This window comes from Phalacrocorax carbo, chromosome 4 (genome assembly GCF_963921805.1).
Source record: "Phalacrocorax carbo chromosome 4, bPhaCar2.1, whole genome shotgun sequence".
Lineage (NCBI taxonomy): Eukaryota > Metazoa > Chordata > Aves > Suliformes > Phalacrocoracidae > Phalacrocorax > Phalacrocorax carbo.
This window is the reverse complement of record NC_087516.1, coordinates 78521429-78547031: the sequence shown is the minus strand read 5'-3', so window position 1 is coordinate 78547031 and position 25603 is coordinate 78521429. Positions and strand designations below refer to the sequence as shown.

Sequence of the window (25603 nt, the reverse complement as noted above, 5' to 3'; positions counted from 1 at the left end):
TCTGTGTCACCAATATCCTTCACAAACACAGAATTAAAGAGACGAATTTTAGACAAATTCAGTTATAGTGTTCAAAACAGTGCTCAAACTAGGTGGAGGAGCTGGCAAGGTAATAGCTGTGAAGATTTTTGCTTTCTTGCTGAAGAGAACATTGTTATTCTGGAGTTAGGAGTTGCATGTTAACCATAAAACAGAAAGCTATTATGCATTAAATCTGTCTCTACAACAGATAAACTGTTGTATGGGTACTAACTCCATGTGCTTGAAAACCCAGAGTGAGCTCAAGAGCTGAATGGCACGTTCATATAAGCATTAATAACACACAAGTACATACTACCTTCAACAAGCCTAGATTTATCAACCAGAAAAAAAAGTAGTCTAACTTTATTATTGTTTTAGTGGGGTTTGGGGGATTTTTTTTTCCCTTTCTTCTTCAGATTCCCTCACTATTTTAAGCATACAGCCTACAAGTTGCAGTCATGACTTAGCTTCCAAGCCTTGATGCAGGTCAAAGCATCTTAAATAGAGTTATTCCAGCAAAGACCTTGATGCCTTGTATGAAACAGGATCTACAGGCTGATTGACAGGTCATATCTTTGTTTCCAGAAGTGTTGATTTGACGCTGGAAATTGTCAGTTTGTTTTCAGATAAAGCTGACAAAACACAGACATTTAAAACTGTAATTTTAAATAGTGGCAGGTTTAGAGATGGAAGGCAAAGACTGGATCCTTATGGATTGGAAAGGTCACAAAAAGGCTTGTGTCACTGACTATATTTTTTTAATAGATGGCTACATCACCAGAGAATTCATATCTGAATTTCTAGATGGGTACTAATATCTACATGAAGTCCATGCAAAGGAGAAACAGGTCCCCTTTTTCCTAAGGCTTACATTTATACAGCCCATGATGGCAAAGCTTGGGGTTAGGGAAGAAAGCATCGAGGTAGAAATACATTCGACATTCTCATTGTAAACTTGCATTTAAAAAAAAACAAACCACAAAACACCCCACAAAACAAACCCAAACAAAACAAAAAGAAGGGATATGAGTTTGTGTCTGTGTCACCTCTATTGATTATGTGACTGTGGAGTACTTCACACACGTCCCACCACCTGCCTGGGAAGCTTCAGAACATTGTCAGTGGAAGGGCTGGTGCTCTGGACTGAGAAGCACTGGCAAATGCCGGTTTGCACTAAGTTGTGAGCCGAGACCCAGGCTTTTGACTTAGCAAGATCAGTGTTTACCAGCCTGAAGTCTCTGAGCTATTTAAAGGATCTACAGAGATCCCTAAAAAATCCAAACATATTATGAGGTAGGCTTAATTTACTATACAGACATTTATATCTAAAAAACTAAAAGCTTAGTAACTGAAGGTTACTTTTTTGTCTAAAGGGCTCCTGCATTCATAAACGCTGTAAAACAAGGCCCTAGAGCCCCGACTTATAAACTGTGCCTGAATTCAGTTAATTTGTAACTTCATTTTAATTCCCTAGTTTCACACAACTAAAACCACTAATACACTAACAATTGTGCCACTCAGTGCTTCTGCTCCCTGCTCATAATAAAGCATCGGACATTAAAATTATCTGTCACGCTAATAAAATTAACAAATACAGAAATACATATCCTAGCCACTGCCTTTGCTGTGGGGTTTATAATAGAAGAGATTAAGTGCTTTTGTTTGTTTTTTCTTTAAATTGTCTACAAGAAACACTGACCTTTGATCCCTGATCCTGAACTTCCTGACTAACCCCTAGCTAATCAATTAATGGAAAAAGTATGAGCTGGAAAGTATGAGCTAATCAGTGATAAAATTAAACTAAGTATTGATTACATTAACTTATTTATGCTGGCCTTGAACATATTTAAGAGACCCATGTTAAGTAGCTAAATTATGTATTGCAGCAACTAGCAGGCAGGCCTTTACTTGTGGCAATACTATGTTGTACTTAGTTAAGTGGCAAAGCTGAGTTCCACATACACTTTGTGTACTTCCACACGTAGTACTATTTGCCACTTCGCCAGCAAGCAGAATACAACTTTGTTCAATTGCATAGATTTTGGATCACTTCTTCATTGCCCCTGGCTTTTGAATCACCACCGCTTTTATGGCCAAGAGCAGGTCATATTCAAGTCAGTCGACTTCCTTGTTATTTCATAGTCCACTTAACCTGGATTTTTAATTTAATTTTACCTTCTGTTAAAGTTAAGATATCTGACTGTATCCAAAAAGTTTTAGATTCAGAAACATCAGATCTGTATTCAGGGTGTCAAATGTTAAAATTGGAAGTTGTTTCTTTTAGGGAAACTATTACTTATGGAAAGGGTGCATCAAACACTTGTTGCTTTAATACTAGTATGGACAAAGAAAGAAGAGGTGGTGTCTCCATACTCCTAGCCCCACTCCCCCTTTCCCGCATACTGATACCTATTATCTCTGCTTCTTTCCCCTTTTTATCTCTCTGACAATACAAAGGAGTAATTGTAACTAAGAAATCAGACATCCTGTTCTATGTTCAGACCTGTATTTTTTCCACCAGTAAAGGAATCAGCATTTCTGGAAAACTAAACCCCCCCTTGTAACAGCCATCCGATTCAGAAAATAATTCTGTGTCCAGAAACAATTGTCAACATAAATAGACAAAACTGATAGTTGCGCTTACAAGTGTGAAACAGCGTACTGACACCAAGAGAGAAGTTTTAACTGTGCTTACCACCTAGTTGCATATATCCGCCTTAAACTAGTGTAAGGATGGCATGCCATAGCCTGGGGAAAGGGAAAAAAATTTAAAAAACCCAGCCTTTAGAAACCTGATGCTAAAAACCCACTAATGGTTACTCTGTGGCCTGTCAGACAACCCCTGAAGAGAGATACTAAAATCTTAATGTTACACGCAGAGAGTCATGTAAAGTGGCAGGTAGATAGAACCGGCTTATAGAATAAAAAAAATATTACACAATTTCTGTATAATGGGAAGGCCTAGACTAATTTTTATTTTCTAAACAGAAAATAGGTCACCGCTTTTGTGGGGAAAAAATGTAATATACCTCCATACCAGGCACATTTAAACAAAGCTACTCAATTAGTTAATGGGGAGACCGAAGTGACTACACAAAATAAGGGTTGCAATCCCAAGAGTAAGGTTAATAATTGTTTTATTTAAAAAGGACTATTTAATAGATATTTCTTAAACACAGTTCTGCATTACTGATGATGGCAAGACACCCAAGTTTGCTGCTATAGTAAAAGATACTGCTCTAAAAGCTGGGTAGCTGTTGGGTCTGCGAAGGTAACCTCAAATTAGAAATCATCATTCAGCAGGGGCATAACAGTAGTCAAAGGACATATCATTACTAAGCACCTCTGACGCTTTGTTACTGATGTTTAATCATCAGTCTAAAAGAAAACACAAAGTCAATGCTGGTAAAGTTTGCAGCTGACATAACTCAAGTAGTAAACAATAACGAAGACAGACAACTGATCTACAGAAGTCACGTTTCCCTTGTAAGCCATGCTATTTGGGGCAACATGTTTCATCACAACAAAACACAAGGCCAGCCATCAAAAACTCAGGACTAATGTTGAGGACTTAGATGTGTAAATAAGGTTCACCAAAACTAACTTCAAGCCTTGAGGGCCATACAACAGTTCAGAAGAGGCTTCAGGAATCAGATAGGATATTCAACTGAAGAGACACTTCCAGAGGTGACCCCTCAATGAAAGAAGCTACTCTGTCTGCATGAGCAAGGGACCTTAAATAGCGGGGAAGTATATTTCTACTACATCCAGTAGTAATACTTTCTGCTCTGTTGTCTAAAAGCTTCTGACAAACTGAAAAAGGATCACAAAATAGTTCTGAGAATAACTCACAGTTTGGAAAGCCTGCTTTGAGTTGAGAATGTCGCTGTGCAAATATACCTATATTTTAAAGCTCCAGAAGCCTTACTTTACTAGATAAAGGTTTAGGCTAAATGGCTTGTGCTCATGCTCAGATTGCTCATTTCCTCAGATTGGTTGCTCAGTCAGGCTACAGCTGAAGCATATCACTTAGATGCACATCCCAGGATCAGGTGTGTACTCCTAGCAGCACACCAGAATAAGATTAAGATATAAGTCATCCTTCCCAGAAGTCACAACATAAAAGCAAGACTATGAAATACCCTAATAATTTCTTAGTTGCACAATTGGAGAACCAGGACTGCAGAGCATCCTCAAGTCCATTTGCCTCGCTTTAAACTACAACCTTGTTACCAGGTTCAACATACCTCAACTCTCTGATCTGCTTATTATAGGGCTCGGACACACAACCAAGATCATCAGCTGGTAAGCTGAGCCCCAGTTGCTGTCTCTGCATCCACTTGCAGCCACAACAAGTAACAGGTGCATCTACTTTAGCTTTTTAGCTTCATCAGTATTACATTTTTTGAAGCAAGTTTCCCTACTACCCTGATTTACCATATGTTGTTTCATAGCACGGAATAGTTTTGGGTTATACAAACTAAACTGCTTCCAGATTAATTCAAAGGAGCAGATCTAATACCTGCTACCTGGCAAGGAGTCTTCAGGTAACAAAATGAGGTTGGAGCTAGTTTAAAGTAAAAACACGACAGCATACACAGCACGAAGGCTGGGCATTCAGTGTCAGCTTTCTCTACAAAACCTCTCCTTTGCCCCACACAGCAGCCACTGTGTATCCCTCAGTTTATTCATGTTTCACTGGTTAAGAAACTCACTGAAACTGCCATGTGCTGCAGGCACCCATGACTACTCCAGCCCCAGCAGCGTCCCGCAGCTACCACCAACCCACAGGAAGTTACTATCCCACACTTCTTCCCTCACATACCAGTGCCTTTGGGATGTGATGCCCCACCAGTGCACCACAACAGCCAGACCTTCCTCACTCACAGCTTCCATCCCAAGTCTTTACAGATCCCTCATTGCAGCAGCTGCTTGTGAGCAGGTGCCAGGTGAGGGGCCGAGGAGCCCTCCGCCAGCCCCTGTGGCCTTCTGTCCCAGGGAGCAGTGCTGCTGCTGCTTGTGTGGGCTTGTGCCCCACTGCTCACAGCGGGGTCCTGGCTCCTCCATGATGCTCAGGTAACATCGAGCATCCAGGCTAAGTTCTTCACAAAGGGAGTTTCCCCTAAGATTAAGATCTCTGTGGATATGAGGAATTGCTCAGCACTTGACATTTTAAGCAGCAAGGGGCACTCCTGATAGTGGGAAATTCTGGATACAGGAGTAAGGTGGGAACAAAAAGAAATTACTTACTTCAGGTAAATTCTCCAAGTAATCCAGCACTGTTCTTCACACCCTCTAGCAACAGTGATCTAAACACCTGAAATTCAAGAATATTATAACGAATGGCTTAGGGCTCAGAAGAATTTGAAATCTTTATGTACAGCTATTTATACACAACACTTTAATACTGTTAAAAATTCAGAAATCTAAAACTCCCTGTGGGCAGAGCATGCACAGCACCGCTGCAATGCCAATACACCTTGTACAATGATTTCTGTAAAACCTTTGGAATTCAGAGTAAATATTTCCATTGCCATTTCATTGGAAATTTTGTAATTGGAAGAAAACTGAAGCATTCTAATGAGCGCAGGATATATAACTTGAATAATAAAGAGTCCTCACTGGGAAAGTGGGCTAAAGCCCACATGGCGCAGGAGCAGCTGGTGTCTTTACAGGTTCAGCACTAACAGTACAGGCTCAGCTTCGCTGTGTTATACCGGTATTGCAAGCACTGAAAAACTAAGACAATCTTTACAAACATATTTTTCTAGTAGTGAGATACCATTCACAAATTTAACAGGAAAAAACCGCTCTTCCTTCCTAAAGAAAACTCCAGCCCGAAGCAGACGGGAGAAACAAAACTGCGGAAGCCTGGGCTGCACTATAAGGCAACAGCAATCACTAGTTTTGGAAGATCTCTTCTGTTTTACAACCAAATATGCCTCGCTTTAAGTTCCTAAGACCTGGGTAAAGGTTTCTTGCTGTCCCCTGTGCGACTAAGTTGTATTTCTGCTAACAAAGGAGGCTTTTGTTTCCCACTGGCTCGTCAAAGGCTTTCTGCCAAAACTTCCTTTGAGAGAATACTGTGCACTAAACACGTATTTTACCAGGGAGATCCTGCTTTCCACAAACCTTCTTGGGATTTTTTTGTTGTTGGTGTTTTTTTTCCTTTTTTTCTACCCCCTCCTCAGAAATCTGAGAAGTTTTGGTTTACATGAGAAAATTATTTGTTCTTTTTAGTGGGTTTCCAGTGAAGACAAACAAACAAAACCATAAACAATTACAGCTTGCCTGGCAAGGCAGTCTACATGTTGCTGAATAACCTGGTGACATCCTGAGGCTAAAATAACACGAATGATGATGGTCTATTTCTACTCTAGCAGCAATCTGCTATCATTTACTATACAACCTGCCCTTGCTTGTTTTTTTTGTCAGTGATCTCCCTTTTATTCCCCCAACAGAGGCTGGAAAAAGGCTGACATAAAGTCAGGAGAACCATTAATACAAACAGCATGTGCAGTGTGATCCTGAAATGGCAAAATCATGTCAGAGGTTTGATTTATGTAGATAAACCTGGAAATAAAATACTGACAGGAAATTTGCTCTAATGTGCATAAGAACTGAAATGCTGCCAGAGAGTGAGGTATAGCGACTTACAGTAATTTCTTTCCTGCGTGCCCAGTCAAAGAAGGGTCTGAGTTTTTGTATGAAGGTCCAAATATCTCACAATTGTGATCTTTCAACAATTCACAAGGCAGAAAAATGGACTGAGAGGCCCTTTCAAGAACTTTAAAAGGAAATTCAATGCCCTTGTCTATTTTCTTTGAATGCTACCAAGGAGTCTGTTTAAAAAATCAGGAAACTGGCTGAGCTGTCTAGTGATTCACGTAGACCTATTAACATGGTACATTTGTGCTTTTGCTTTTTGACAGGAATCACTGAAGTTATGGAATGGGTAAGTTTCTCTCCTGAGAAACTTAATGCTGTAATGTTAACCTATAACAGAACTGACCCCACATTCTCAGACACCTAATAAGGAAACAGAAACAAGTTTTCTTCTCACAATCTAGGTATCACATTATGCTATTTCAGAGTTCACATGTTACTATAATTTCTGTTTATGTGTTTTTTGAAAAAGACTCACTCTAAATTCCTCCTAGCATCCACATTAAATATTTACATTCACACCTAAGACATCTTGTAAAATTTTAATAGCATACCCTCTTATTTAAAAAAAAACCAATAACAAAACTTCAACCCAAATCCTAACACATACATGAAGCTAAACATTCGAAACACTGTTTTAACTGTCATTTTTTTTCCCAAAGAACAAGGATGTTTATGCTCCTCCCTAAGGCGAGATAAACAGAGCAGCATACCACTCCATATTTGTAAATGTTAACTCTGCAAGGTAGAAACTGGCTTTTATATGCACCAGGCTTCTGTTTCTTCACTGCTCTAAAAGTCGTAATATGACATATGAGTATGTATAAACTGAAACAACAAAGACACATGGCCCCATCACACAAAAACATGCAGTCCTACTCTTTGAATCACCCTCATTCCAAGAAACTTTTCAAAATTGCTTCCAGAAATGTGTCTTAGGTACCAGACCAGTGGCCCAAGAGTATATTGGGGATAATTCCATGGGTCTGTGGGACAGTTGCGGCCTCAAATCTGGTGTATATCAGAAGTAACTTTCCTAGAGTCAGTGGGGACTGACTCTGCTGCTGTGAGTGTGGTACAACTATACTATTTCTTCAAAAATTTTCAAGAAAATGCTGAGAATTAATAAGGATAACATATCGATCCACCAACTGAATATCATATAAGGCCAAAGTACTCACACCAACAGGTAGAAGATTGAGAGCAAAGAACCCAAGGACAGCCCTTTTATGTGTATGTTTCATTCTAAAATAGACTCCTGCAAGCATCCTGGTTAATATAACACACTGTTTGCCAAATATGTACTTTAAAAATAGCAGTCAACTGTATGGCATACCTTGAGCAGCGTTAAAGCCATCTAGGTTTTGTTATACAAAGACTAGGATAAGTTATAACATGCTGCCAGTGGAAAAAGAAGTGAAACACCAAAACCCAAGTTGCATAAGATTCTTGAATGAGTACTTAACAGGGAAGGTTAAACTCTAACAGGAGTGTATTAACTTCGATAAATCAGGGCACTGCTCAGATGACTAAACATGGATTTAGGATCTCCAGTGATTCAGATGTTTATAGTTTGGCAACTAAACCTACAGTTGGGCCTCTAAGGAAAAGTGTCCAACATACCAGAAGCCTGTATACCTGCACCTCTAACAGCATGTCGATATTGACATTCTGCCCAGAGGAGCCTGAAGTTATACACTGTTCTTTTAACATCTTGGCATAGATTTCAGCTCTAGTAGTCTTTCATTTTGGGAGAAACTAGTAAGATTTTTTGCATTTCTGCTGAACTCTGATCAATCGATTGTTGTCCCAGACTTCTATGTCTCCTTTTTTTTTAAAACAATTTCCAGCCTGTTTGATGTCTAGCTCACAAGCTTGCTAAAGCAGAAGTTTTTGTATTTGCTTATACCAGCCAGAACAGTGTTAACCTCAACGGGTACAAGTTATTAATTTGTGTTCCTAGAAATTTATGACCAATAATAATGATCCTTTTTCTTTTGTACAGACAAAAGTAAGTTGAGGACATGGTTGCTGCTGTTTTCAAATGAACACTAATTGTGCAACCTGGAATTTTGTTTTTGACTCATTGTAGGTTCGCAGCAAGAGCAAAGCAGCTAAGGCTGGACTGTGTGAGGGAGATGAGGTGGTGTCTATCAATGGCAAGCCTTGTGGAGACTTAACCTATGCTGAAGTTATCATTCTAATGGAAAGCCTGACTGACGTCCTGCAGATGCTTATCAAGAGGTACAAGAATGCTAGAATGCTTTGGTGCAATTCTGCTCAGTGAACCGTGTGGAAAATGCTGGTTTTGAATGCACTCGTTTTGCAGACATATACTGTGTGTTTCTGATAGTCCTCTTATTTATGTCTGTAACTCTGCTTGTCTGTACAGAAAAGGGAGGGAAGACAGAGTGTTTGATCTGAAGGAATTAATGTATGTAATTCGAACAGTACAGTTCGGGCACAGAATTAAGACTACAGTCTCCAAATGTAATGATTTTATTTCGTATTAAGCATTCTTGATACTTACAAGGTGTCCACTACCATATCTGCATACTGCAGAGTCTTAAGTTCAATTATTCTTTCCACCCCTTTGAAGTAGTGAAGTGTTGTTATTCCCTATAGATAGGGAAGTGAGGCTTACAAAAAGCAAAGACTGTATAGATGGAGAAAGCGTGTTACACAGATACGCCTTGATGGTGACATGGCAAATAGTCTTCTTGGGTGGCAAAACGTGTTAGTAGTCAGGAGGGGGAGAGGGTCTGGGAATCATGAATTCTATTTCTGTAGCTGTTAACACTTCACTAGATGAGGTGGGACAAGACACTTACAGCCCTCCGGGTCTTAGTGTCTCCATTTATAAAACAGCGATAGCAAATTTCAGTTTTCTTTGAAAATGCTTTGATCTTCTTAGAGCAGAGAACTTTCATGTAAATTTGCAAGCAAGCCAGCATCACTGCTCACTGCACATCAGTCTACTCTAATAACTGTTCTGTAATTGTCATCAGTGTAATGCATGCAATCTTGAGTTCAGAACCACCTACAGCAAGCACATTCTCCCCAGACTTTGAATTCAGACAAGATGAACTCTGAATTCCTTCAGTGTGGGTAAGAGGAGGAAGAAAAGACCTGAGACTTCCACACTCCTTGTAAGGAATTATGGCTCCTCCCTGAGCTACTGCAGTTCCCTGTGTCTGCTCTCCCACAGGCAGGTCCAGGAGGACAGAAAGGGGTGAGGATTCATCATGACAACTAACAGAGCAGTGTCACTGCAAAGGCTGAAAGGACTCTAGTGCAAAAAAAGCCACTTGTCTCTGGTTACCAGGGGTGTCTAAACAGCATGGGAAATTCCTCTGTGGTTTCTGCAACCTGCGCAAAGGGACCTTCCTAAAGTGTCTAGTAGTTCAAAGTTACAATCTGCCTTCAAAACAAGATGCTCTTGTATGCCTTGATAATCTCTAAAGGAATATTAATTTTCTTTATAACAGCCAATTTGCATGGCCTGTCTTTGCATGTTGTCTTGGGCTGAGTAATGGATCAATGTGATGAGATCAGGAGAACAGTGATAGCTGAGGTTTACAGCTTACCTCCTCCATAGTGCATAGCTCTTGTTTCTGGTTCAGCAGTGTACTATTTGAGTGCTTCTCATGTGGTATCTGCATTCTTAAGTTTTTAATTCATAACATGACTATGGGAACTGCACTTGTAAAAATGATATTTGTGGCTGACCAGCTGTCTTCTTTGCAGCCATAGAAATAGCTCCATATGCTCTGGCTCCTGCCTGTTGCTGCTCTATAACTGGTATTTCAGTTGGTCTGAAGGCCACAGTATGCTCTAGCTGAAAGTGACAGCACATCTTCCGTTCGCTCCATTGCCCCTGCTTGAATGTATGGTGAACAGCAAGACATGTCCTGAAAATCAGAACGAAAACAGAGTGCTTAGACCACACAATTCAGTGTTTCATGGAATGAAACTGCGTCTGTAAGAAATTTTAAGAAAACTGCAGTTGCTCAACACTCTGAAAGTGACTAAAATGTTCTAAAGGAATTCACTGTGAGAATCTTTGAATTTCTTCTCATCAGCTAACCTCTCCCAACTCCCAGCCCCTACTGTCAGTATCTTCCAGGGTATGGAAGAATAAACTGAAACATTTCTATTCCCTTGCCACCTCCTTTGTCAGTAGTAGCCCTCTCAGCACCACCACCAGAAGGATTTTTCAGGAAATGTCTTGGCATCCTCTGAAAGCAATGAGAAGCAAATCTTTCCTTTTCTGAGTAGCCACTTCTTAGCAGCCATCTCAAGAAAACACTGGAAATCATGATGAAACAATAATGCCTAATTAAAGTGGTGTTCCAATGGTGATCTTTCCACCCAAGCATCTTTTGCTGGCAGGGAAGAATATTTCTCCTTGTGAAGCTTCTGACTGCTCCTGAACTATTTGCATGAAGGATGAGATTTTCATAGGCATTCATTGTTGGCCTAATTCTGCTCTTACTAAGCTTACTGGGAGGAAAATTGGGCTTTTAAAGTAGTTTTTAAAATGCTACTTGGCCTTTCATGTCTACAAAAAGTTTTCCCAATTCCCTGTAAACCACAGTTACTGACCAGCAGCGCCCACAAAATCTTCGGTTTACAGGATCAGAGGAAAGAGACACCCTGCAGGGCAGGCACTCTCCAGCTGCCATGTGGGGGGGCATCTTACTGACCTTCCCGACAAATGCTGAACAGATGTATCCGGGAAACATCGAGAGTGGGGACAGAAACAGAAATGCAAGCCTGCCCTTTTCACATCAGTGTTAGCAACTCTCGGGCTACTGCTGAGTCTAGAAAGAAAATTTCTAGGGGGAAGTAGGGAGTGTGCTAAGTGCATACCAAAATTAAATGCACCATGTAGGGAGTAAAACATGACTCTGAGACAAACCCTGCTGTGCTGACTCCATGAGTTCTGCTTCCTTCCTGGAATTACACCAGGCGTGTTGTTCCTGCAGTGAGCTGGAAAGACCTGAAACAAAAATAATAATTTGACAAAACAGAATCTTAAATGACAAAAAAGTGATCAGACCCAGTATTCTGCCTCTTGACACGTGGATACACATTTATGTCTATATAGAGTAGAAGCATATCCAAAAGTAGCGAGGGCCTTTTAAGGTGGAAATCTTTCTCTCGCACACATACATACACACAATCACTCAGCTACCAATAAAGGCTAACGTTTAACTGGCCCAGCCCCCAGTTTCATATCTTACAAGGAAATGTTTACAGATTTCTGTAATTTATCTGTGCTTAAGAGCAGTACAATTGATCATCCAAACAGCATAACATGATGGAATGCAGCAGCATTCACAAGGAGCTCCCTAAATTAAAATCTGTCTGACCTTTATGTAGCTCCATATGTGGTGTAATGGATGTTACACATTTTGTGCTATTTGAGGCAGACCCAGACTGGTACAAACAGTATGCTGCATGGCTAGAAAAGCAAGTGATATTGAAGTCTCTTCAGTGCACTGACAGATTTATTTCTTCTGTTGCTTCTTCCAGCCTTTCTTTGTAGGGGGTTCCAAAGTTTCAGAATACCTGGGACCCACTTTTTATTTCAGAAATTTCCATAATACTTGATTCTAATATTTTACTGAGGGTACCCACGGCTTCCCTCATTTGAAAAAGTGCTTTGCTGCCTTCTAGTCAACAGAAAGCCTTAATAACATGCTGCAGTTTTGCTGTATAGAAAAGTTTTCTTCTCAAATTCATAGTAGTCAGTATGGCCCAGAGTACTGAAAGAAGCTAGAGAGTACACCAGGAGTTCTAACACCAGTAAAACAGCCTAACTGGGCCAGGGGAATGAATAGTTTAAAAAAGGAAGCTACAGTGAGGTATATAGTAGGCTTCAGGAAGTATGGGTTCACTATCCTTTCTCACTAGATCACTGGACTAAGCCCAGAATGTTTTAAATGTGTATTTTAAGTATTCATTCCCCTCCCTGTGATCCTCATTCAGTACTTATCTATTCCTTAGAGAGTAAACTATTTGGGACAGGAACTGTATGTGAGGATGGTGCCTAAAACAGTTGCAGTAGTAGTCACAGAGCCAAAAATTAACCACTCTTCTGGTGTCATGCAAAGCTAATTTTCTCATGCACATGTGAAATATGAAGTATTGTCCCAGAAGTCTCAGCAGCAGTTGCCTGGAAACACTATGACAGAAATGTGTCTGTGAAAGCATCCTGATGTTAGGAATGATATAACTCAACATAGCAGAAGGATGGCAGAGGGATCATAGTTCTACTGCAGTAGTGTAATTTCCCTCTTACTGAACTGTTAAGTTGAAGAACTTTGAAAGATACAAAGATGTTTCAGTTTAAGACCTCTACATTGTCAGAAAATTCTTCTACTTAAATGGACATGCTAGCAGGTACCACAATAAATATAGGGGGAAAAATACTACACAGAAATTGCTTTTTGTAACTGTACTTACAATTGCTGTGCTTACAGCAGCTTAATTTCTTGAATTACTTGTTTATGTATGTGCAGATCCTCCAATGGAATAAATGAAACCTTGAGCGCTGAAAGAGAAAATGGAAGGCACGATAACATAAAAAATGAGAACTATAGGGAGAGTACTACACTGCAAATTAACACAGCGAAAGAGATACCCCATGGAGATCTATGCATCACAGAGATATACAGTGAGACTCACCAGGGAGCAGGAGAAAGTAACACACACTTTTCTGAAACGAAACAAGAGACCATACAAAGCCACAGAATTACTCCTAAAGTGATAGGCAGCTCCAAAGTGCTCGAGACAGACGAGGCTGCTTTCAGAGGGAAGACAGAAGAAAGAAGGCCAGGTACTATGGTTGAGCTGCAGCTGTCCCTCTCAAATGATGCGCACAAGAGCACCAATGCTCCTACTGTGACTCTCTTAGGGGCAGAAAAATGCACCCCTTCGGGAAGAGGACCCAGTGTACAACAGGACGGAACTAGCCCTGTAATCGCAATTCCCCTGGGCGTGAAAGAGGGCAACATCCAGTGGTCAAGCAAAGTAGTCCAGTTTTCTAGTGGCAAAGAGGTCAAGAGGATCCAGAGTGCAGCTCCATCTCTCCCCAGGGTGGAGGTGATCCTAGACTGTTCGGACAGGGAGAAGGAAGCACCCAGGTCTCTAGCTGAAAGGGGGTGTGTTGATTCTCAAGAGGAAGGAGGGCAGTCAGAAGCACCTCCTTCCCTCCTCTCCTTTGCAATCTCATCAGAAGGCACAGAGCAGGGAGAAGACGACCAGCACTCGGAAAGGGATCACAGACCTCTCAAGCACAGGGCGAGGCACGCAAGTAAGTATGTCCCATCTAATCATTTGCACTGCCTGAGGGTATCTTTTGTAACTCTACACATAATTTCAGAATTTAGACTGCATTAGAAAAAAAAATCTTTAGAGTTTTTTTCTGCAGTTTTCTAACTTTCCCTCTATCTTTTTCTTTTAAATGATGTTTCTGTTCTTGCTTTATGTATTTTTTCAGAGTAATACAATGTTGCTGGGGATGAGCCAAGAGTATACCCATGCCTTAACTGTGCTGAATAACTTTGCTTAGTTAGACTTCCACTTTGGAATTAACTCATTACTTTGTTCAACTAAAAATACTTACATCTCCAAAAAGGGCTGAATTCCACTGGTCTTCTAACGTATATCCAGAGGCAATCTGTAGAATATTAACAAAAAAAGCAAGTTGCTTGCACATGTCTAAGTGAATCCTGTGGACTTCTCCTTTTATAGCAAAAACTTTGTGTTGTCATTTGCATCATCTAAAATCAAAGCCATGCTACTGCTCTTAAAAGTTAATAAAAAAGGCTAGCAGAAATGCTTGATGTTGCCCGCAGAAGAGATTTTGACAGACACGAGCATATGTATAACTGTTACATGATCCTTTCAGTTTTGTCAGTCTTCTCTAGACTGTAAAGTGAACATGCTACTTCTTCTGACTTCCATACCCAGAGGTCAGCTTGAAAATGTGTCCAAGAAGTTTACATGAACGTAAACTTGGAACTGGATCCAATATGAATTAATTGAGTGTAGATACGTATTATCTATCTATCTATCTATCTATCTATCTATCTATCTATCTATCTATCTATCTATCTATCTATCTATCTATCTATTATTTTATTAATTTGGGACCTTTCTATTGGTTGCTTGCTCTTTCCCAACAATGTTAAGAATCCTGTCTGGGGATTTAGTAGCAGTATGTCAAAGGTGCTTGAATGTGTGCAGTGATATACTGTAGCAACAAGCTATTTCACATGCAGTGTTGGAATTAGTCTGCTAACCCACTGCTAATTCCTCTGCAAGCATATTTTTAGCATGATAAGCATTTGTATCTTCTTGGCAAGTGGATTAAGCAGTTACTTATGCCTAACTGTCTGTATGCAATCCACATATTTTTGGCATATTAAATGAGGCATGAAAGAAAAGTGCACATGCTTTACATTTTGGCTGCAAAGTTAGAACCAACTGTGGGACTGTGCCTGCCTTTCTTAGAGACTTACTTGCAGTGACTCTCTAATAAGGCAAAAGTACAAAGAATGAACTACATATTACATGATAAATTCTGCTTTCAAGTGGGACATAGAGTCTGTCCTTTTCCCATCTCAGCTATGACAATCTCAGTTCCCTCTAATCTAGTGGCAGGTCTTTGTCCTTAGGAACCACTGATTCGATAAAAATGCTTGGTTTTATTATTATTATTTGTAAAATCCTATCTACACATGAGAACAAACAAACTGCCAAGCACGGGGGAATAATCTGTGTGCAGCAAATACTATGTATGCTTTTTGTATATTTAGAAGTTATAATGCAGCGTTTAAGTCTAAACTGGAGAAGAATATTTATTACAGGTGTTTGATTACTTTAGCAGAAATTTTCTCTATAAATCTTTTGATTTCTTTGATTAAGTAACTATTCAGATGAATCAAGAGAAAATATACTAGCAAAAAGAAAAGTTGCAATTTTTCTGTCCACAGAACTGTATGGGTACCTGCTGAATCCCCTTCCTAGAAAAACACTCACTGCTCTTGCAAGTAGCTTATTTGAAAGCATAGAACTTACACGCTGAAGGGCGACCATTTCTGTTTGCAGAGGCACTCTAACACTAAAGCCCACACTTCTGGAAAATGTCTTCAGTGACTATTGCAAGCATTTGGATTGTCAAAGGACTGGGCCAAGGATTTTGTGATTTGGCCCTCTCAAAATAAAATATTACAAATTGCTGGTTCAGGTGCCATGCTCTTTTCTCTTTTATAGGTTCTTGTGAGAACCGTTGGTCCAGTCATGCTGTCATCTGGCATAATGGCAAAACTCCAATTGTCTTTAATAGGAAAAGTATCAGACTCCATCTACTGCCATGGCTAAAAGGATCATTACTAGAAAATATATCACATGGCTTTCTTCAATAAGTTTGCTTTATTTACACTAGCAAAACTTACTAAATAATTTACTGTTCTATTTTTATAAATCAGAGGCACGCTTTTTCCTTTTGAAATTAGTGGAAGGGGACCATTGATTTAGACAGGAACAGCTTTAAAGTCTAGCTTTTTTGACCAGAGAAGCTATTGAGGCTGCTATTCATGAGATGTGGTGGTAGAATATAAGGAAGGGAAAGAAACAGGAGCACCACCTGACCCACGTTGCCCCATGAGGCACTTGCTCCGCATCACATAACGAGGAAGCAGTCATGCTGATGGACAGTGCATCTATCAGCTTTGCAGCTGCAACTATTCCTGTCCTATGTGACTTGATGGAAACCAATAATTTATGCTTTAAGAAATATGTATTATTGATACATGCTAGCGAATACTCTTGAGAAGTTAGTTGAGCCTCCTCCATTCAGTTCTTAAAAGTATATTTATTCTTGCCACGTTTTCAGAATAAATGCTCTGGAGCTGTTCTATCTTACAAAATTTTGGTTTATGTTTCAGGAAGTAAAGCTTGTTAAAACACTGAAACCTGCTTTTGTTGAGTACCATGCCCAAAATCCCATGTCTTCCAAGAGGCTGAAAGTTAATGCTAATGGTTTCTGTGTACGCCTTTTTGGATGTACACTTGCTTTTAAATAGCCAATATGTAGAAGCATTCCGACTTGTATCAGCTATACACATTTTGTAATGCATATGAGTAAAATTAACACATAAATGGCAGAAGCTGCTGCCACCATCAGACAGAACACACTCAGTTTCATTTGGTCACAGATGTGAAGCAGTCATGGGCCTAGCTGGCTGGGAATGTCTGCTGTAAGCCTAGGAACTGAATAAATGAGAAAATATCATCTGCCTCTTGCTGCTGAGATTACTTATGGGAATAAAAATCGAGAACACTAGAAATAAAGACACATGTAACATAAGAAAGTCCTGAAGAAAGTGGCGCCGCCTTTGAACTTGCACGGGTGTCACTAAGGAATGCTGGGTATGGAATTTACAACACAGTTGATATTGTGGGAAAAGCTGAAGTATAATGACCTCTCCATGCAAAAGAAAATAAATGTTTTAATATGGGGGAAGGGGACAGTGGGTAAATTTCAGTACAGATGAATGCAGAACTGTTTGTTATTAGTCTCCTTGTATTTTTCTGGGCTGCATGCAATTAAATGTGCGCTTCAATTCTTTCCGTAGGGCTCCGGCGAAGTGAGAGTCTGTCAGAGAAGCAGGTCAAAGAAGCCAAATCTAAATGTAAAAGTATTGCGTTGCTGCTGACAGCAGCTCCCAATCCCAATTCCAAGGGGGTGTTGATGTTCAAAAAGCGTCGTCAAAGGGCAAGGAAATATACTTTAGTTAGCTACGGTACTGGGGAGTTAGAACGTGACGAAGACGAGGGTGAAGAAGGTGAAGGTGAAGAGGGGGACAAAGAAAACACTTTTGAAGTGAGTTTGCTTGCAACGAGCGAGTCAGAAATAGATGAAGATTTCTTCTCTGACATTGACAACGACGGTAAGATTGTGACATTTGACTGGGACAGTGGTCTACCTGAGGTTGAAAAGAAAACAAAAAGTGGAGACGAGATGCAGACGCTTCCAGAAAGCACAGGTAAAGGGGCCCTCATGTTTGCCAAGAGGCGGCAGAGGATGGATCAGATTACAGCAGAGCAAGAGGAGATGAAGGCACGCACAGTGCATACAGAGGAACGAAGGGAAGCCGTGTCAGAGAACTTCCAGAAAGTAAGCTCTTCAGTCTATCAAACAAAAGAGGAAGAAATATCAAGACAGCAGACCTGTGTGAGCAAAAGCTACACAGACATGAGCCAGAATCATAGCAAGACTGTACAGCAAAATGGCTTTGGCTTAGCACCAGACACAAACCTCTCCTTTCAGTCCTCTGTAGCTCAAAAAGCGGCACCATTGAATAAAACAGCTAAACCCTTCCCTTCTGGGGTTCAAAACCGAGCAGCTGCACCATTTTCACCCACAAGAAATGTCACTAGTCCTCTTTCAGATATACCAGCACCACCTCCTTACTGCTCTATTAGCCCATCACCTGAGGCTTTATACAGACCTGTTTCAGCTCCTGCAGCCAGCAGAGCTGCCCCAAATGTGTGGTCATTCACTGAGCCAACAGAACGCATAGCATCCAGAGATGAAAGGATTGCGGTGCCAGCCAAAAGAACCGGGATACTGCAAGAGGCAAAGAGAAGAAGCACTTCAAAACCTATGTTCACTTTCAAAGAAGCACCCAAAGTAAGTCCTAATCCTGCCCTGTTGTCCCTTGTACACAATGCAGAGGGCAAAAAAGGTACTGGAGCTGGTTTTGAGTCAGGACCTGAAGAAGACTACCTCAGTTTGGGAGCAGAAGCTTGCAATTTCATGCAGACTCAAGCATCTAAACAGAAGGCCCCTCCTCCTGTTGCTCCAAAGCCTTCACTCAAGGTCTCTCCTACTGCTGGTACTCCGGTTTCACCAGTTTGGTCACCTCCAGCTGCGGCTTCTAATAAGCCTCCTTCTTTCCCAGCACCAGCCTCACCTCAGGCAGCATATCCTGCACCACTCAAATCCCCACAGTATCCTCATTCTCCTGCCCATCCTCCAAGTACTCTCAACCTAGCTGGTCCTTTCAAAGGGCCTCAGGCAACCCTAGCGAGTCCAAACCACACACCCAAGACAACACCAGTCACACCAAGTGCTGGAGGAACAAAGCCACCCTTTGAGATGCCACCAGCTATGAGTGGGAAAGGAGCACAGTTATTTGCCAGAAGGCACTCTCGAATGGAGAAGTATGTGGTAGATTCAGAGACTGTGCAGGCAAACATGGCACGAGCCTCATCTCCAACTCCATCTTTACCAGCTTCTTGGAAATACTCATCTAACGTCCGAGCACCTCCACCTGTTGCTTATAATCCCATCCACTCCCCGTCTTATCCTCCTGCTGCTACCAAGTCCTCCTCTAAGTCCACGGCTGCTACCAAAAACACAAAAAGAAAACCTAAGAAAGTTCTCAATGCTTTGGATATTATGAAACATCAACCTTATCAACTCGATGCATCTTTATTTACTTTTCAACCTCCTAGTACTAAGGAAAGCCTTGCTATTAAGCAGACATCGAAGGTGTACACTTCAAAGCAAGCTCTACCTTTAAGACCACCTAGCGCTGGCTCCCCTACTAATGCCCGGGCGTCTTCAGTGTACTCCGTGCCAGCCTACAGTTCACAACCTTCGTTCCAGTCAAATGCCTCTATCCCAGTAAATGAATCATATTCACCTACAGGCTACTCTGCATTTTCTAAGCCAGAAACCACCACATCCTCCTTGTTTACTGCTCCGAGGCCAAAATTTTCAGCAAAGAAAGCTGGCGTCACTGCACAGGTGTGGAAGCCATCAATTATTGAAGAGTAAACCGTACAGCTGAAACTTAGTGTCCATTTCGCTTGCAATCAATCGTTTGCAGTAGTAACCTGCCACATAAACAGTGCAAATAGTATTCCTTAGCTTACTTAATAATGTCAGATGTATCACCTCAAATCTGGGTCCAAAATGTTTGAACTTTTTTAAGGAATCAAAATAGATACAAATTCTAGCACGTTTATGCATATTATCAGATGCTTTACACACGTAACATCCTGAAATTAATAGATATCATTGTATTAAGTAAGCAGGACACTAGGTTTTTGCTTTAGGACTACCACAACAGAAACAACAGTAAGAAATATTCCTGGTATGTCAAAATAATAGAGAAGAGCTTTCTTCCTGCTCCCCTCCCCAGCTATGTTCTAATGACCTAGGGATTTGAGGACTTTTTTTTTTTTTTAAGAAGTGCCTTATTAAATGATATTAATAGTAATACGTATTACTAACATAGCATAAAATAGATACAGTATTAGGCTCTGACTGATCACCAGCAGAATACGACTGGATAGACCTTTGGCCTGCACAGAACCCCACTGAATGCAGTCAGAACCTGTCCTGGCTCAAAGGTCCTTCCACAGGAATCTGGTTGATCGGCCAGGGGCTTAGTTTGTAAGCTATGTGGATCAGCTGTGATCCAAAATAATGAATTGCCTCTGTGATTTCACAGAGAACATCCTATAAGAGATGCTGGAGTGTTCTGAAGACTAAAAGAGGTGGAAAAGACAGCTGGAAAAATTGTTAAAGATTTCCCATTTTGGGGAAGTTTGACATCCCAAGTGCAGACATATTTTTAGCCAAAGTTTGCCTTGAATCCAGCAAGTAAGATAGAAGCCAGTAAATCAAAATTATTGAACAGTCAGAGAGGTGAGCTGGGTTTTGCAGCTGCAATGTAATGCAATGGTTTCTTGTGAAAGCACAGCGACTGAGAACTGAAGGGATATGTATATTCAAGAGTACTGATTCTTACAACCATAATAGTATATGCCACAGAAATTAGCACTTAACAGTAGATCATAAATATGGCCATGTCTTCCTATTGGTCTCTTGAACACGTTATTATTTTCACTTGAGGCTTTACAGTCTTCTTCCCACTTTAAACCTTTTTACTCTGGTCTTATACTTTCACCTTTTACTTGTCGTACTGAGGACTAAGTATTGAAATACTGCTACTGTAGAAAATTCTTAAGGGTCTGTAGTCTTGAAACCTACTATATAATACCGCAGTGAATACAAAGCCTTGCTGAAATCAAGGAGCTATATTTGAGTAGTTTAGCATGTTTTTCAGTAAGCAGTCCTGTTAACACCAGTGGTGCTAGGTCTGAAACAATGCGTTGTTTCACACAACTAAGGGTACCAAACTCCATCCCAAGGGTGAAGCTAAAGATTAAACCAGCCTTCTGTGAATAAAAGTGGCAGAATCTGTTGATATATTTGTTTAAACTACCATCGAGCTAGCTACAGACCGGATTATGGATCTTTTATATCATAGGCGTTTTAGTAGAACTATCTATCTTGATGAAGAAACATTCCCCAGTATGAACAAAATCTCCTTAGTTTGGTTCCATGACGGTAACTCAACTGCAGTCAAAGTTGAGGGGAATGCATTTGGTTGTACGTGCAGAAAGCAGACTGGAATCAAAGTCTAATCAAGCCAATAAAAAGCTCTCCTTTGAATTTTGGACCTCCAAATCCTACTCTCCCCTTTAAATTTTGGATTGGGATACTGACTGTATTAGACGAAAATGACCAAGTGATCCATTTCCCTCTTAAAATTCAGGAGAATGATGGGAAATTTTGGAAAAAAATAGATTGGAAAACTCAAGAAAGAATTACACTGCATTTACCTGGAAAGAGAAAGTAGCAATATTTTAATCCTTTGGAGAGCTCCCTTCTATCTGTTTTCCACTGTCAATATCTGTATTTTTCTTCTATCATTAAACTTGTCCCTTTCCTCTCTGCCTGTTTGGGTTTTTTTTCTTTGGTTTGGTTTGTGTTTTCCTTTGTTTCACTTACATGTACAGACTGACAATATATTTTAGGGGAAACCTATTTTCTATGCTATCCTGCTAATATGCAATCTCCTCTGTCCCCTCTCCTTCCCTTTCTCTTTCCCCTTCCTTTCCTCTTCCCCTTCGCCTTCCTCCCTCCTCCTTCCCCTATAGTTTTATCTGAAGCTACATATACTATTTTAGGTAGAAGTTTAAGATACTAGTATTTACTCAGAGTAAAGATACCCTACCAAAGATAAGTAGTGCTGCTAGAGAGATAGAAATCCAATCAGCCTCATATTGCCTTACCTGTTTTTACTTACAGTCTCCTCCTGTAAAATACATCTGTAAATCATAATCACACTTCTGTACTTGTTCACCCTACCACCCCAAGATTATTTCCTTAATGAGGAGATTTTTAGCAGTTTTGTACTTCCACCACAAGTGTTGATGTTGATGCATGTGGCTACTAACAAGATACAGCAGCTTGCACAGCATGGCCACCAGTTCCTATCAGGCTCAGGTCAGTAACTTTTGGAATTCATCACCAGCTACAGAGTATCCCACGTGAAATATGTGTATTACTGAAATCTGACTTCTAGGTTTATATATGCCTACATGGCATACCAGTTTCCAAGTAAGAAGTAATAAGCTTTATTATTCTAATTATCAGCAGAAGAAAAAGAGGTAAAGCTGGGATATATTCTCATCCAAAGGAAATCAGCTCTCCAGAAAGACAGAAGTCAAGTTAATAGGAGCTAGAGGAGACCTGTGGACTGAAAGAGAACATTTCAGTTTCCTGACTCATCTGTCTAGAGCTAAGTTCACCTGAAATGCATAACTGTAATCTTTAATATAATTTTGCTATTTCTTTCATTTTAGCACAACCCAAAAGTTCACTTAAGAAGTCAACTAAATATGCATGTTTATAGCAATAAGCAAAAAGTCAGCTCTGTGATAGGAATATAAAATACAGCTATTAGCCTATCTTGTCTTTACTTTGTCCAAGAGAAGAGGAAGTGCATCTATGCTGAAAATTTGGATTTTGATCACATTTGGATTTTTGGCTGTTATTCAAATACAAGCATTTCATATGGCCTATAGCAATGACCGAAGGATTTTTTAAAGCACTAATAAGAGTTAAAAGCAAAAGCCCCAGTGACACTAGTCCTCTTAACTCAGCTAAGGTCTTTTGAAAATGCCACTCACAGTCCAACTCTGAATTCAAATTCATATATACACATCATTCTACATGCATAGTGCTTGGATCCAACTTGGCTTCAAGACTCTTTTTACTAACCAGGTAAGTCTGTAATTCTTATATTTCAGAAGGCTAGCCTACTTAGAGTAATAGTTTTATCCAAAACGTAGTCTCTTGTGAAGCAGGTATTTAGAGGAAAGTTGAGCTGTTTGTCGTCATGGGTCCAAATTAAAAGCTAATGATGATGTCAAACATAGCTGCAATGTCCAGAAATGAATAGTTTGTGCGGAAAGAAGCCACCTGAAATTTCACTTTGAAAGGGCAGTGAGTGCTGGAAGTGTTTTTTCTGAAAAAGCTGTTAGAATTATTTTAATATAATATGACAAGTTTACCAAGAGGTAATTATGTTTACTATGTAAGCATATTCAACAGTGAACTTTAGGCCGCCCCTAATAACAATACTTCCAGCACGTTCACATTAAAAGAGGAATTTAAGTGTTTTCTGTTGGTTTTAGCACATTCAAGTATAGCACATACTGGAGGTATTAAACTGTACCAGTCTGGATCTCACATTCTAGACAGCTGTTTCATGAAAACAGCTACCTCATCCAAGGGTTTTTATGATTTTAATTTCTGATTCAGTTATAGACCTCTTGTTATAAAACCTGAATTGAAATGTTTTGGTTTGGAGATGAGTAGCTTTTAGACAAAAAAGTTAAAATCTCTGTTGCAAAAATAAAAGACAAAATTTAGTTCTTGAACAAAGAACTGCTTAACTTCTCCCCCCTTCTCTAGGGGAACCATCTTACCATGTTCCTGCTCAGCAAAAGATATTATGAAACAAACAGAAAGATATTTCAATGAGTTTTTTCTGTAGGAACATTTACAGAGTAAACATTACCATCTCTTACAAGTAAGCCTCATTCTTTTGCTTTCTGCTCTCTTGTGGAAGAAATAATTTTGCCAGTGTCCTAAGACATGTGACAATATCCAGTGACAATAAGCTCCCTGGTTCCAAAAGCACCTGGCCGATGGTGTGGGACTTTTATAATACACTAACATCAAGACTTGCAGCAGGGAATGCCCAATTCTCTCTTGCACACACTGACAATTCACTTTGAGATTAAGCCAATGCCATTTTGAGATCAGCCATCAAAAGGAGGTTTCAGTTAAATTTTGGCTGAAGTCTTCTTGCAGTCACCCTAATTTTATAGACCTAGTTTTATTTTATTTATTTCATTTTGTATACCTGATTTTATTTTATGTGAGACATTCAAGAGTCAAAACACAAAATCAGCCCCAAAACTGGAGTGACCCATGTTGCTGTCACCACAGCAATCACGTGGCAATGAGTTTATTTTCTTTTTGGCAGAGTGCTGTTATTATTCACACTAAAATGAAAGTTTAGAATTCACACAAATTTGTATTTGAATTAAAGAAATACTAAGAGGTTGAGGTATCAGCAGGCTCCAGAAACTAGGAAGTATGGGGCTGGTGTGTGATTCAGATAGGAAAATTAATGCTAAGTGGCGAGCAGCAATTTTGGGAGAAAAAAAACCTACTAGGATTAGAGGGAGCCAAGCAGTGGGGAGAAAACTCCAGGAAAAAAGCAGAGACTGCAGAGGATAAAATACCTATCAAAGGATCATGAAATACTGATGGTACAAGAGAAGAAAACAATCAGCAAGAGGGTTTAATTATTCTGCATAGAGATGGCTGACTGTTTCCAGCCTTTTGTTGAAATTTTCTAGATTACTTTTGGATGACAGAGTGCTCACATCACTGGGCATGATTTTTTTTCTCTACTATTTACAAAAAGATACTGCGAAAGAACCGAAAGGCTAATGTCCAGCAAAAAGAAGAAACTGAGCTTTAAAAAAAAGCAGGCCCCACCAATCAGCTGTTGCTCTGAGAGACAACAGATCTGCAGACATATTACCCTAGATAGCTCCTGTACGCGAGAGTTTTCGAAAGTGCTAAGGTGAACTCTCATAAAAGATTATATGCAATTATAAAGAGAACTTGACACCAGATGATGTGAACTGGGAGGGACACTGTTTATCAAGTATCCAGGACAACACCTCAACAAAGGACCAGCCCTACCATCATGCTCCACCATCTCTGCCGGGAATCCTCTGTATGCTACGAGGTAGGGAAATACCAGGGAAACGACAGCAGTCTCCACAACTAACAATTTGCAAAATCTTTCTCCTCTCTTTTCCCAGGATCCTTTTCCAGATTTCGTAGCGTTAAGAATAAAAAACGATTGGTTCTAGAAAGACCCACTCTTCCAGTCTTGCCTTTTTAACAAAATATGATACAACTTTCTTTGCCTGACGTCAAACACCCAGGATTCCACTGATGACTTTGGCAGTTCGGCATGGCAAGTGCAAATCTTAATTACACAGCTTGGCATGATGTCATTTATTATGAGTCTACTCAGCTTGAAACAGAAACTTTACCCAAAGAAGAAACTTGACAAGATCTTCAAACACCCATGGATTCAGAAGCTCTGAATTACTCACTGCTGATAGATCTCTTGGGAAAATCTGTGAGCCTGATAATTTCATAGCACGCTTGGTGCCACCATCACAACCTCATAGTACCCAGAACAACGACTGTTCTTACTTTATAGTAAAAGTTACCTTTGCATGTGATTTCATAAGGGAGGTGTTGGAATCACTCAAGAGCTGTTTCACAAGTGCTTTTCAGGCCGGTTGCTTACTACAGGAGCACTTTAGGGTTATTTTCAGATGATTTAAAAAGTAGGAAAGGTCCTGAAGCTTAGTAAAATACTATGTTGGAAGGGTGTCTACAGAAGCAGACTTGAACTCTTCCTTTACAAGCTAAGACTAA

The 25603-nt window shown here is 40.1% G+C and overlaps 1 protein-coding gene across 1 annotated transcript in view; it reads left to right on the top strand.

The window, feature by feature from the left end:
- The window catches only part of SYNPO2 (synaptopodin 2), a 96558-nt gene that overhangs the window by 55071 nt on the left and 15884 nt on the right, over positions 1 to 25603 (top strand). The window contains exons 2-4 of the mRNA XM_064450551.1: positions 8780 to 8931; positions 13215 to 14008; positions 17337 to 19516. Coding sequence (XP_064306621.1) covers positions 8780 to 8931; positions 13215 to 14008; positions 17337 to 19516 — 3126 coding nt within the window. The remainder of the gene's footprint in view (positions 1 to 8779; positions 8932 to 13214; positions 14009 to 17336; positions 19517 to 25603) is intronic.